The sequence below is a fragment of the Elephas maximus genome, chromosome 11 (genome assembly GCF_024166365.1).
Source record: "Elephas maximus indicus isolate mEleMax1 chromosome 11, mEleMax1 primary haplotype, whole genome shotgun sequence".
Taxonomy (NCBI): Eukaryota; Metazoa; Chordata; class Mammalia; order Proboscidea; family Elephantidae; genus Elephas; species Elephas maximus.
Window position 1 is genome coordinate 55,307,456 of NC_064829.1, and position 14,222 is coordinate 55,321,677.

General features: G+C 43.0%; 1 protein-coding gene across 1 annotated transcript in view; it reads right to left on the reverse strand.

The window, feature by feature from the left end:
• LOXHD1 (lipoxygenase homology PLAT domains 1) overlaps nucleotides 1-14,222 on the reverse strand; it is a 186,099-nt gene that overhangs the window by 112,439 nt on the left and 59,438 nt on the right. The window contains exons 5-7 of the mRNA XM_049901744.1: nucleotides 12,848-12,946; nucleotides 6,891-7,039; nucleotides 1,789-1,912 (exon numbers count right to left, since the gene is read on the reverse strand). Of these exons, the coding sequence (XP_049757701.1) occupies nucleotides 1,789-1,912; nucleotides 6,891-7,039; nucleotides 12,848-12,946 (372 nt within the window). The remainder of the gene's footprint in view (nucleotides 1-1,788; nucleotides 1,913-6,890; nucleotides 7,040-12,847; nucleotides 12,947-14,222) is intronic.

Consider the following 14,222-nt stretch of genomic DNA (forward strand, 5'->3'; position numbering starts at 1 on the left):
ACACCTCACAATGATCAGGCCAGGCAGAGGTGCCACATGCTGAAGTTGAAAAGTGCTGGAACAGAGGAGCAGTTAGTCCTGTAAACATAGCCATAAACATCAGCCCAAGTGTCTGGAGCAAAAGAAGGGAAAAGTGACCTGACCAGAGGAGGTAGGGAGTCTCTGCATGGTGCAAACGGATAATGTGCTCAGCTGCTAACCAGTAGGTCTACCCAGGGGTACCTGGGAAGAAAGGCCTGGCGATCTACTTCCCCCAGATCAGCCATCGAAACCTTGTGGAGTGGAACCCAGATTTTCTGGAGCCATGAAGGATGGATGAACCCCTGAAACTATTGCCCTAATATAATCTTTAAACCTTAAACCAAAAATATCCCCCGAAGTCTTCTTAAAACCAAACAATAGTTTAGCTTAACTAATAAAGAATGTCTGCCTTGAGCACTGTGCTCTTATAAGACCTATCTATACGGAATCAAACTGACAACAACAACTCAAAAGATTAGATAGGAACCTTAGGGGGCAGTGAGTTTGTTAATGGGGGAGGAACACCTTGGAAAGGAAGGGTGAGAATAGTTTTACAACCCAAAGAATGTAATCAGCATCACCAAATTGTGCCTGTAGAAAGTGCTGCATTGCTGTATGTTCTGCTGTGTATGTTCTCAACAACAACAAAAAGAAAAGAAATTACTAAAAAAGAAAACCCTATAGAGCACGTCTCTACTCTGACACGAACCGGGTCCCCATGAATCAGAGTTTCCTCCACGGTAACTGGAAAGAGAAGGTAGGGAGGGCTCAGAGGAACGATTGAAAGCAGGAATTTGAGAAGGTGAAAGAAGAAAAATGGAATTACAAGCCGAGGAGAAAGCATGTCTCAGGATAAAGGAAGGCGAAGAGTAGAGTGAGAGCCAGGGGAGGGGAGAAAGGAGGTGAGAGGGAGCAGCGGGGGGTGGGGGGGAGCAGAAGGGCTGTGGATACAGGAAAGAGTGGAAGATGTGGCGATAGGGTGGACGGAGAAGGAGGGAGTGTGGAAGCCATGGGAGAAGGGGTATTGGAAAGGTGCTGGTCTGGTGAGCTGTGCAGAGGCGAGCCACAGGAGGTTCTGCAGCAGAGCACATTCCCAGATGGGCACCACATCAAAGTTGATTTTCTGGAGCATCAGTGACCATGCCTGCACACCGAGTTGGAGGTTTTCACTGGAATGCCGTAGAGCTCTACAGGGTTGCTACGAGTCACAATCAACTCGATGGCACACAAAAACAACATAGGAGGCAGAGCAAACCCTGGATCTATCACTTACTAGCTATGAGACCTTGGACAGGTCTCTTAACTTCTATGTGCCTCAGTTTTCTCATCTGTGAAATGGGGACAACAGTTCTACATTATAGGGTTTTTATGAGGATGAAAGGAAATGCATTGGGTCAGGTGCCTAGGAGAGGGCCTGATATACAGTAATGCTCAATATTAGGAAGAGTTAAGAGTAAATCAACATCCTCATAAATGTCCACCCTTATCAGGAGTCAACACATGGCTCAGGGTTCCCTTCATCCTATGAATAACTTCTTTTGCCCCGGGCAGTTAGTGTCTCCTTGGGGACGTTTCTGAATCTCCCCTGACATCAGCAGAGCCCCAGGCTCTAGTTCAGAGGAAGAGGACATTTTCAGGAGCAGGGAGAATGTTATGTGCAGACACTGCTGGCTTCAGCTTGACCTTGGGCCTTCAGGTCCACACATGAGAACACCGACCCTCAGTAGAAATACTAGCCAATTCACCTGCCCTTTTATTCAGTTCTACCTGTGGTCTCCACTCCACCCACTAAGATATCCCTTTGGATTTTGCCATCATCTTCATCCAAGGCCAGCCACCGGTTAAGAGGGAAATCATATTTTCTTTTGTTTCCAATATCTTCAATGATAATCTGAGAAGGGGAAGAGAGAAAGGAATGCTGTTGAGTGTCCTTGAGGGCACACCTGGTGACCCAATCCAATCCCTCCATCACTTGAGTGTCCTCTCAGAATACACGCTCATGCTTATCACGAGGACGTACCTGTCAGCAGGAAAACCCTGCAAAACATTAAAACTCACATAAGGATGGCCAATAACTGCCTCCTGTTTGAGTGAATGGGCTACTACTCCCACCACTCCTGCAGAACGTTCCGAACTGAAAGCAAGAATATGCTGAATGAAATAAGTCAGTCACAAAAGGACAAATACTAACTATGTGCTCTCACTAATATGAAATACCTAGAATAGGCAAGTGTATAGAGATCAGAATCTAGTAGGGGTTACCAGGGGCAGGAGGGAGGAAAAAAGGGGGAAGCATTGTTTAGAAAGCATTTAGTGAAGAAAAATTTGGCAACAAGTATTGCCGATGGTTGCACAACATGATCGATGTAATTGGATTCACAGAATTAATTGTACACATGAAAACTGTTGAATTGGTAAATGTGTTATCTATATTTTCACAATAAAAAGTGAATAAAAATGAAAAAAAGTAACTTGGCAGAACATTCCTTGTGAGGCTGGAGCATGAGAACTGGAAGCTGGATTTGCAAACTGCAACAAGATCATCACCTTCCTCACCTGCTGAAGCGGGGGACTCTACCCTTATTGCTGAGAAGCAGAGCCCATGCAGGGGAGCTGTAAGCTCCAATCAGGCAGAGATAATTCGAGGTTCTGGTGCTCAGGCCAGAAAATGTCAGGTACCTTCAGTGAGGCTGAGTGGATTGGCCATCTCTGAAGCTCCCTTGAATGGCTCACGTGGATCTAAGTTGGGTAGGCTGAAATGAGTGTGCTGTCCAGGGTTCACCAGGGAGCTGGGGCATCCATGGAAATGTGTTGGGAAGACCCAACTGAGAACTCCCTCTAAGATAAGCAGAACTCTTAATAACTCAAACACATTGTGCTGGCAGAAGCATCCTGTGATAGACAAGGGTGACTTCAAAAGTAAAAATGTCTGCCAAAGTGTTGCCAAGACTGCCCAAGAGAGAGGGTTTCTGATTTTCAATAAAAGATTCATTTTCTAAGACAAAAGGTTCAGAGGTATGGAAATAAGACATACTCACCTGTTCTCATCAAGCAGCTTCTGGGCTGAGATCTGGACTCCTGATACACCCACCCCAGGCAGGAGCTGGTGGCCCAAGCCAGTGACCAGCATCAACTGTTCCACCAGGGTTCTGTCCCCAGATAAATTGACATTTAGGCTCTGGTTTATAAGTCACTCCCTTGTGAGTTTGGTTGATGTGAATCAGCTCCCCAGAGCCTGCTGATTCGATTGAGTTTCTGCACTTTTAACATTGAGTGTGTGGGGACCACTGTGACACTTCCTGGGGTTGGGGGAGTGTGTAGAGATTCTGCCAGGGAAGTCCAGTCTCATCTGCACAGGAAGGAGGATCTATCTTCCATTTCTCTGTGTCTTTCATCTCCCAGGGTTGGGTTGGGGGGTTAGGGAGTCCTTGCCAAGGGTCTAAGCCAAGCTGCAATCTGCCTCATAGCCCCCTTCCTCTGACTCTCACGGCATTGAGAAAGCGAGGCAATGAAGGAAAGTGCGTTGTTTATCAGATAAGCTGTCCAGTCTACTAGTAACTCAGCACCCTTGCCTAATGTTGTTCACAGACTAATGTGCCAGCCGTGGTTTCAAGAACAAGAAATACCCACCCTCAAAGCTTAAAGCCAACAACAACAACAACAACAACAAAACACAAACCCGTTGCCATTGAGTTGATTCAACTTATAGCGACCCCACAGAATGGAGTAGAACTGCCTCATAGGGTTTCCAAGGAATGGCTGGTGGATTCAAACTGCCGACCTTTTGGTTAGCAGCCGAGCTCTTAACCACTGCACCACCAGGGTTCCAAAAAACTTAAAGAGATGACATAAATAAAGGGTCTAGTATCAGGTTGGCACCTGATGAAAGTTCCCAACCAGAGTTATGAGGTTTAGTTAATCTGAGCAATCAATCAAATAACTTACCAGCTGCTCCCCTGGAGAAAGATGTGGTAGTCTGTCTCTGTAAAGATTACAGCCTAGGAAACCCTATGGGACAGTTCTCGAAGGCACACAACAATAATAGCATGCATCAGATAGAAAAGGCTCATAGTGTCCAGGGAAATTAAAAACAAAAACAACAGAAGGGAAGAAAGGAAAGGGAGAGGGGAGGAAGGAGGAAAAGGGGAGTAAATGACCCTAGGCCCTACTCTAGGTGCTGTCTGACAGATTTTTTAATTGCCTATATAAAGAAAAAAATCCTGCAAACATCCCGATAGAAAAGAATAGATTACCCAGATTAACAAAAGTCAGGTTGGTCTCAACATCAAATTTCAGAAGGCAGCAGAACAACATTTACAAAGTATTAAAGGAAAATTGTTCTCACCCTTAGATTTCACACCAAGCCAAGCTGCCCTCCAAGTGTGAAGGTGACAGAAGGGCATATTTTGGCATGGGAACCCCCCTCCTTCATGAAGCCTCCCCAAGAGAACAGTAGGTGAGTGAGTTCCATGTGACCAGGAAGGACCCTGAGCTCAAGAAGCAGGTAACTCGCCCGAGGTGTGCAACTACAGGGCCATACCCAGGCCCTCAGGTACCATTTGTAATTCCTTCCACTACGCCTGTGTTCTCACTCAGACTATCTGCTTTCCAGGGTGGAGGAACTGGGCTTCAAGCTACCTTCTCTGTGCCCCATGCTAACTGAGGTCTTAAAACCTGTCTGCCCCCTCTCTCTCCTGTGCCCTGTTGAATAGAAAACCACCCTGAAGACAGGCCTATGTGTTGGATATTTGGTATCTGGACTTCTGTCCCACATCTTCTCAAATCAGACAGTCCTGGGACCCTCCTGGGTCCCCGTTCAGGGCCAAGGTGGTTATTCCTAGGGCCAGACAAGCCCCCTCCTTTCCAAAGGAACATTGGCCATTCACCACCTCATTGATTCAGAGCCCAGTCCCTTCCCAAGCACTGGGACTTTCAGGCTGTTTATGGAGAGACATGTGGCAGACACTCTAGGATGCTCCCTCAACGCTCTTTTCCAATCATCTTCTCCCCAGCCTACTTCTACTAAAAAGACTGGAAAGTTAACCACTTGATTTCCCAGTTTCTACTGCAGCTAGGGTGACCATCTGACACATTTCTTGTCAATGAAATGTAGGCAGAAGCTCAAGGGAGGGCTTTGCTTCTCTCAATGTAAGGCAAGGCTTGCCAGAAAAGTGTCTTTATTCTCTTTGGTCTTCCCTTTCTTCCCATCAGGAACACAAATAAGATACCTCAAGGTACAGCAGCCATCATGTGATCATGAGGCAATAAGTTCGAGGATGAGAGAGCCACAGAGCTGAGGATGGTGACACAGAAAGAGAGGATTCCCTTTTAAGCAATAAGGCCATTTAAACACATTTTTTCAAAAATATCTTTCGAAAAAGCTAGCTCAATTCACATAACATAGTTTATAAAGAAAATGTTCTACATTCTACTTTGGTGAGTAGCGTCTGGGCTTTTAAAAGCCTGTGAGTGGCCATCTAAGATACTCCACTGGTCTCTCCTCTTCGGAAGCAAGTGGGAATGAAGAAAACTAAAGATACAAGGGAAAGATTAGTTTAAAGGACTAATGGACCAAAACTACCACAACCTCCACCAGACTGAGTCCAGTACAACTAGATGGTGCCTGGCTACCACACTGTCTGCTCTGACAGAGATCACAATAGAGGGTCCTGGATAGAGATGGAGAAAAATGTAGAATAAAATCCTAACTCACAAAAGAAGACCAGACTTAGTGGCCTGACAGAGACTGGAAAAACCCTGAGGTATGGCTCTCATACACCCTTTTAAGTCAGTAATGAAGTCGCTCCTGAGGTTCACCCTTCAGCCAAAGATTAGACAGGCCCATAAAACAAAATGAGACTAAAGGGGCACACCAACCCAGGGGCAGGGACTAGAAGGCAGGAGGGGACAGGGAACCCAAGGTCAAGAAGGGAGAGTGTTGACATGTTGTGGGTTGTTAACCAATGTCATAAAACAATATGTGTACTAACTGCTTAGTGACAAGCCAGTTTGTTCTGTAAACCTTTAAAGTACGATTAAAAAAAAATCCTAAAAAAAAAAGGAATTCCCACAGTAAAATATATATATATGTATCTTTCAAAATATATCACATAATAACATTTTATTATCGTTCTGTGATGAAATATGCTGATGTCCTCAAGACCTAGGGAAATACATGCTAAGGACTGGTTGCTTATTTTCTAAATGGCCTCACACTTCTTTGAATTTTAATATTTTTTCTGCTCTTCATATCTTTTCTGACTTCCCCCCTTCTCAGTGAATCTACCTACCACAGTACCTTAGTCCCCTGTTAAGTTTCAGCCATAGGTTTAAAGTTACAGGTATCAAGTTTGCTATAGGGGATAGTAAGTACTGTATTTTTATAAAAATAATGTGTGCCTTCTACTTCTTTTTTCTACTTCCGTTTGCCAACCACGCCCTCCCCCGCCCTACGAGGTATTTTCAGAAGTGCACTACGCCAATTTTTTTAGCATGCTTACAGACATACCACATGGTAGGGAGGGCGCGGTTGGCAAACAAACATTGAAAATGCACGTTATTTGCATAAAAATACGGTAAGCTCTTGGGAGGAAGAGGTTCTAGTGGGCCAGAGATGGGGAAACTTCATGGTGGAGGCTTGAGGGATGATTAGGCCCTGCTAGGTTGGGATGAGCGAACTGGACATTCCAAGAACACGAGCAAAGTCTTACAGCTACGAGGAGGACAACATGATTGTCCAGGGGGCTAAGGTAGAAGAGTAAAGTCAGATAGGCCTAGGGCGGGAAGTTGGAGCTGAAACATAACTCTCTGAAGAGTCAGAATCACCCCCTCCCAGGCCACAGGGACCGTAGACAGGCGGCTGAACCCACCTTGGACAGGAACCAGCCTGGAGACCCCCCCTTGTTGTTGTGGCCAACATTGATCTTCATCAGCTGCCCCAAATCTGGGGCATCCAGTGTGAACTTGTCTTCTGCTCCCTTTTCAAAGTTGTTCTTTTCATTTTCCAGCCTACGCTCCCCTGTATGCACAGACACACGAGAAAATTACAAAGGAGACAAGTAGAGAAGAAAGAAACAATGCCAAGTCCTATTGGACCCCAGCCATGCCAGGAAAGGGGCTAATGCTTCTGTAGTCATGCAACTTAAAAACCTCAAGCCCAAGGGCCAAAGTCCCTCTCCTGAGTCTGTGGTCTTGTCCTGCAAGATCCTTCTGGGATGCACCTGAATGTGACAGCAAACAAGGCCTTGCACACACGCTGCTGCTCTTGTCTCTGTGTCTTTCCCCCAGATAAATGCTGTTCTAGGTTATCATAGTGGAACAAACAGTTAAGCGCTCAACTACTGGCCAGAAGGTTGGCAGTTCAAACCCACCCAAAAGCACCTCAGAAGACAGGTCTGGCGATCTCCTTCTAAAAGGTCACAGCCTTGAAAACCCTACAAAGCAGGTCTACTCTGCATAAATGGGGCTGCCATGAGTTGGAATCGACTGGATGGCAACTAACAACAACAAGGAGTTGTTATTGATTTGTTAGGTGCCATCGAGTTGGTTCCAACTCATGGTGACGTCATGTATAACAGAACAAAACGTTGCCTGGTCCTGTGTCATCCTCACAACAGTATATATGTTTGAGCTCATTGTTGCAGCCACTGTGTCAATCCATCTCTCTGAGGGCTTTTCTCTTTTTCTCTCACCCTCTACTTTACCAAGCATAATGTCCTTCTCCAGGGATTGGTCCCTCCTGATAACATGTCCAAAGTAAGGGAGACAAAGTCTGGCTCTCTCCCTTCTAAGAAGCATTATGGCTGAACTTCCAAGACAGATTTGTTCATTCTTCTGGCAGTCCATGGTATATTCAATATTCTGTGCCAACACCATAATTCAAGTGCATCAGTTCTTCTTCCATCCTCCTTTTTCATCATCCAGCTTTCGCATGTATATGAGGTGATTGAAAACACCAATGGTGTTTATAATGTATATAATGTGTGTTACCAGATTATTCACATTATCATTTCTTCCTCAATTAATTTCTTAAAAATATGCTTTCTAATTTCTAAATAGGGAGGCGAAGGTTAGAGTTTCTTCTAATATTATTGTCTTATGATTAAAAACGTCTGTATGTCATTGATACATCTGAGCTTGTTAAGACTGCTTCATGGTCTAGGATGTAGTCAGTTTTTACTAACTTTCCATTATATGCTTGGAAAGAATGTGTGTTCTCTGCCAGCTGAATACAGGAATCTACCTATGTCCATTAGATCAAGCTTCTTAACTGTGTAGTTAAATTCTTAGTCTTGCATACTAAATTGTTATCCATTTGACCCATCAGTTATTGAGAATGTTGTGTTAAAATCTCCCACTATGATTATGTATTTGTTAAGTTTCTCCCAAGAATTCTGTTAATTTTTGCTTCACATATTTTGGGAATATATTGTTAAGTGTATACAAGTTCAGAATTGTTATATCTTCCAGGTTAATTGTTGTTCCTTTTTTCGTTGTGTAAGATACTTTTATTTCTAACAAAGTTTTTTGTCTTAAAGTCTAATTTGTCAGATAGTAATATAGCTGTGCCACTTCTTTCTTATTGTTGATATTTTCCTGGTATCATGGATTGAACTGTGTCCCCTCAAAGTATCAGTCAACTTGGTTAGGTCATGTTTCACTTGTATGACTGTCTACCATTTTATCATCTGATGTGATTTCCCTATGTGTTATAAATTCTATCACTATGATGTAATAAGGTAGATTAGCAGCAGTTATATTGATGAGATCTACAAGATTAGGCAGTGTCTTAAACCAATCTCTTTTGAGCTATATAAGAGAGAAGTAAGCAGAGAGACATGGGGACCTCATACCACCAAGAAAGAATGCTGGGAGCAGAGCACATCCTTTGGACCAGAGGTTCCTGCGCTGAGATGCTCCCAGACCAAGTGAAGACTGATGCATCACAAGGACCTTCCTCCAGAGCCAACAGAGAGAGAAAGCCAGTGCCCTGAATTTGGGCTTCTAGCCTACTGGACTGTGAGAGAATAAACTTCTCTTTGTTAAAGCCATCCACTTGTGGTATTTCTGTTATAGCAGCACTAGATGACTAAGACCAAACCAAAAAAACCAAACCCACTGCTGTTGAGTCGATTCCGACTCACAGCGACCCTATAGGACAGAGTAGAACTGCCCCATTGAGTTTCCAAGGAGCGCCTGGCGGATTTGAACTGCCGACCTCTTGGTTAGAAGCCGTAGCACTTAACCACTACGCCGCCAGGGTTTCCAGAGCAGACTAAGACACCTGGTATAATTTATTCCATCTATTTATTATTAGCCATTTTGTATCATATTTTTAAGCTGGGTTTTACTTGTTTTCATTGAATATGATAACATCTATCTTTAACTGAGTTTAGTTTATTCAATTTATTGTTGATTATTGACATATTACAATTTATTTTTATTGTCTTACTTTTTGCTACTTGCCATGCTTTTTCTTTACTTCTCTTTTCTTATTTTTTCCCTTTTATCGGACTGATTTTTTTTTTTCTTTATTCCCTTTTATTCCTCTACTGGTTTATAAGTTATACATTTCTAATTTGGGTGGTTACTTTTACAATTTTAATATGCATAATTGACTTATTCAAGTCTAAATTTAATGAATATCTCTACCTTCCTTGTAGTGTGTGTCAGGGGGTGACAGACTGGGACCAAGGACCTTAGAATATTTTAACTCTCATTATCCACTTTCTTTCTCAAAGATTATTGTTATCTAGTGTTTGGGGGCCATCTTGAAATTAAACAGTATTATTAATTTTTTATAGTCAATGCTTACTTAGATTTGTCACACAGTTTTTTGTTTCGTTTTGTTTTTTGCTCACCTTTGTTTCTTGTAGTTCACTCCTTTCTTCTGGGTACCATTTCTGTTTTCTTAAAGCGTATACTTTAGTGGTTATTTAAGCATGGGTCTATGAGTATTAAACCCTATTTCTCTTTGCATGGAAATGCACTGATTTTTCCCTTACTCTGGAATGATAGCTTAGCTTTGTATGGAATTCTAGATGGACATACAGTCTTGCTTAAGACACTGAAGATATTATCCATGGACTCATGACCTCTATAGGCTGATGATAGAAACCTGCTCATGTCTTAGACTGGGTTTTCTAGAGAAGAAAAACCGGTGAAGTGTGATTACATATATATATAGTATGTATGTATGTATGTATATGTGTATGTATGTGTATGTGTGTGTGTGTGTATGGAACCTTGGTGGCACAGTGGTTAAGAGCTCAGCTGTTAACCAAAAGGCCGGCAGTTCAAATCCACCCGTGGCTCCTTGGAAACCCTATGGGGCAGTTCTACTCTTCCCTTTAGGGTAACTATGAGTCGGAATCTACTCGGAAGCAACCGGTTTTTCTGGTATATATATAGAGAGAGATACACACAGAGAGAGAGATTTATATCAAGGAAATGGCTCATGCAGTTGTAGAGGCTGGCAAGGCCCAAGTCCATGGGTCAGGCATCAGGCTGGAGGCTTCTCCTGATTCACATAGCTGCAGGGTCTGACAAACCCAAAATTGGCAGGTCAGACAGCAGACTACTGGCTCGGGTCTCAAGAACTGGAGGTCACATAATGACAAGCCAAATGAAGGATCCAGAGCAGAGCAAAACCCAGCAAGCTTTGCCAGAAAGTCCATATATATTGGATGCAGGCCACACCCCCAAGGAAACTCCCTTTCAGCTGACTGGCTGTTCATAGTAGATCTCATCATAGAGGTGGTTACATTGTATCAGATCTCATCATGGCAGTGATTACATCATTACATAGCTGCCAAACTACGTCTACATCATAACTGCCAAACAACTGAGAATCATGGCCCAGCCAAGCTGACACACACACCCTTAACCATCATAGCTATCAGCCTAATTATTGTTTTTAAAGAAGGTAATCTGCCAAATAGGGTTACTTTAAAGATTTTTTTCTTTGCCTTTGGTTTCATCACAATATATCTAAAAGAAGATTTATTTTTATTCATCCTGTCAATGACTCATTTTTCTTCTTCAATCCGAGGATTCATATCTTTGGTCGATTCTGAAAAAGATTTAGCCATTATCTCTTTGAATATTTCCTCTCACCTATTCTCTATATTTTCTGTTCAACATCTATCCGAACTTCTTATTCTCCCCTCCATGTCTCATAACCTCTCATTTATATTTTCCAACCTTTTCTCTTTTTGTGGTACATCTGAGTAATTGCTTATATTTATCTTACAGTTTACTAATCACTGTTTAATTGTTTCTAATTCTGCTGTTTAATTCATCTATTAAGGATTCATCTTTGGTAACTGTATTTTTCATTTCCTGTAATTCTGTTTTTTTTTTTTTTTTTATATGTATATGTATTTTACCATATTTTCCATGGTGCCTTATTTTCTTCAATAGTTTCTTTCATGTCTTAAGTTAGTTTAAATACACTTACATTATAGCTTTTCTCAGGTTACTCCATTCAAGAATACTGAAATTCTTGTCAATTTTAATCTCATTGTTTGTTGTGCATTTTGGTGCTTGGTCATGGTGGATTAAGTCTTTTTGTGTTTTGTAGTTTTGGAAAGTGAACTCATCTTCGTTACTTATCTGTGGGGATCTCATATAGTCTTGCAAATGCTTCTGCCAAGCACCCAAGGGAACCAGTTTCTGTATGAGGGTTCCCAAATCACAACTGTAGTGTAAAATCAGACTTCAAGCCCACGTGTGATGTAGGCCCCAGGCACCAATTTTTCAATATATACATTTTAATCTAAAGACCTTGCAGAGATTCGTTTACTGTAGTAAAGAGCATATATTTCCCGGTCTATCTCTTCATTGAATATATAGCCCTCAGGGTTCCTGGCTTTATGTCAGATTCTGATTATGAGTCTCTTGCCTCATGCAGGGCCAGGGCTTCATTATCTGACCCCAAATGAGTATGAAAACCCATCCTCTAGGTTACTGAGCATGAAAGTCCCTCTTTCCAAGAGCCATGGTGTCTATTTAGAGTTAACACTTTGGTTTTTATGTCTCTCTTCATTTATGACACCTGCGGATTTCCCTTTCTTTGTTCTAAGGTCAACAATGGATTTTGAATTCTTTAATATATTGTGTACAAAATTCATAGGTATCTTAGCTTTTCTGACTCCTATGTGAGTCCCCAAAATTGGTTGAAACAGGAGAAAACTTCCTTTCTCAGTCCCACTGGCCTGAACTTCTGCCAACACCTGCACCTGTGCCTGTGCCCTCAGTTCCTGCCTCACCTATGAGGTCAAGTCTAATTCTATCCCCAGCTCCATTCTGACCTGCCCCAAAGCACTGCATTGAACCAGGCTGTGTGAAGCTGCTTCTCAAAATATAACTCAAGATGGGCATGCAGCTGGGGTAGCTGAAGAGAGTAAGTGAGAATGAGTTCCCTGGGGTTGTAGAGCCTGGGTCTGTTCATAGTCTAGGGATGCAGACAATTTTAATCAACCCCAAAACCAAGCATACCTTATTCTGACAGCACATCACACACATACATTTACAATACAAAATGGGTGCCCTGATGCCCAGGACAGGCCATGACAAACTACATCAAAGAAGAGGAGAGATGCTCAACAGAAGGGTCCCCAAGCTGCCTTCCTCCTCAGGTGGTTTCATCAAGCTCAACATATTCTCTCCGTTTCTACTGCCCTTTTCAAGTCCAAAACACTGACTTTTTTCATGAGCTTGAGCCCAGTACCAGACCCTCTTGTCTCTGCATGGATTGAAGGAAAAAAAACTCACTTAAAAGCAGTGCTGGGCATGGCTTGTGGAGAAAGGATTTCAAACCCATTACCTGTATCTCCATACTCTCCAAAGATATTGATGAAGACGTCAGCATCTGTCCCTGCACCAATTACATCACCAGTGTATACCTTGACTTCATATTTGTTACCTGGGAATGACGACACAGAAAGCCTTGGCTCAATTAAGGATCCTGAGGAGAGAACAATGGATGCCCCAAAGTAGTGACCACACTGTCTAACTCTTCCTTCCGGTAATGCATGAATTATCACCACTACTGTCCTAGTGGTGCAGTGGTTAACAGCTTGCCTACCAACAAAAAGTCAGTGGTTTGAATCCACCAGCCTTTCCTTAGAAACCTTATGGTACAGTTCTACTCTGTCCTATAGGGTCACTGTAAGTTGGAATCGACTCGACAGCAATGAGTTTGGTTTGTTTGTTTGTTGTCAATAACAGAGCAAGAAACCAGCCACCTGACAGTGGCTTCAAATAGTCATTGTTAAACTGTATGTCTGGCACAAATCACAGGTAGAGGAACCTTCTGTTTTCCTCTACTAACATGTTGCCTCGGGATAGTGAATCAGCCCACACCCTAGGTGCCACCCTGAACCAACTCACCAGCATATCTCCCACTGAATACTGAAATAGCCTCTGAGTCCACTGCATCTACTCTGCCCTCTCTAATCCTTTCTCCACACTGGAGCCACGGTGTAGAAATTCACTGGGAAAATTGGATTCTGCAGATGAAAATCAAACTTAAATGTAAATTGTCAAGGCCATAACCAATGCAAAAACTAGAGGCACTGATAATGGCCTCTTTAAAAAGACCTACACATACTTCCTGTATCTTTGCTCCACTCATCGAACAGAAGTTCATTCTCTGTAGCCCTCAAATGCCTCAGCCTTGGCTGTGGCCTCCAGTAGGGAAGGGACTCAAAGTCAACTTGACAACACAATGAACCCTGCCAAGGTCTCTCCACGTGGAACCTGCCTATGGTGAGGAACAAAGGGCAGGGGTTGGTACGTGTGGTCACAGAAGGGAGACTTTCCCAGATTTGGGGGGGACGCCAACAACTCTGGTGTAGAGGTTAAAAGCTTGGCTGCTAAGCAAAAGGTTGGCAGTTTGAATCCAGCAGCCGCTCCTTGGAAACCGTATGGGGCGGTTCTACTTTGTCTTATAGGGTTGTTATGCTTCAGAATTGACTCAACCAACAACTCCAAGGGCTAAGGCAACTCTCCCTTCCCTTTTCCCTTCCTGCAGTGGCCTTTTCTAACCGCCCCCCCCCCCCTTTTTTTTAATGTAGCAGGATTCTTTTTTATAGATTTCTATGCCCAATATGTGAAATTGATAAAAATTAAATTTGGACCTCCAGAGTCCCAGCCCCCCGGCCCACCTCCTTCCTGAAGGTTGAGACAGTTGGCAGCAC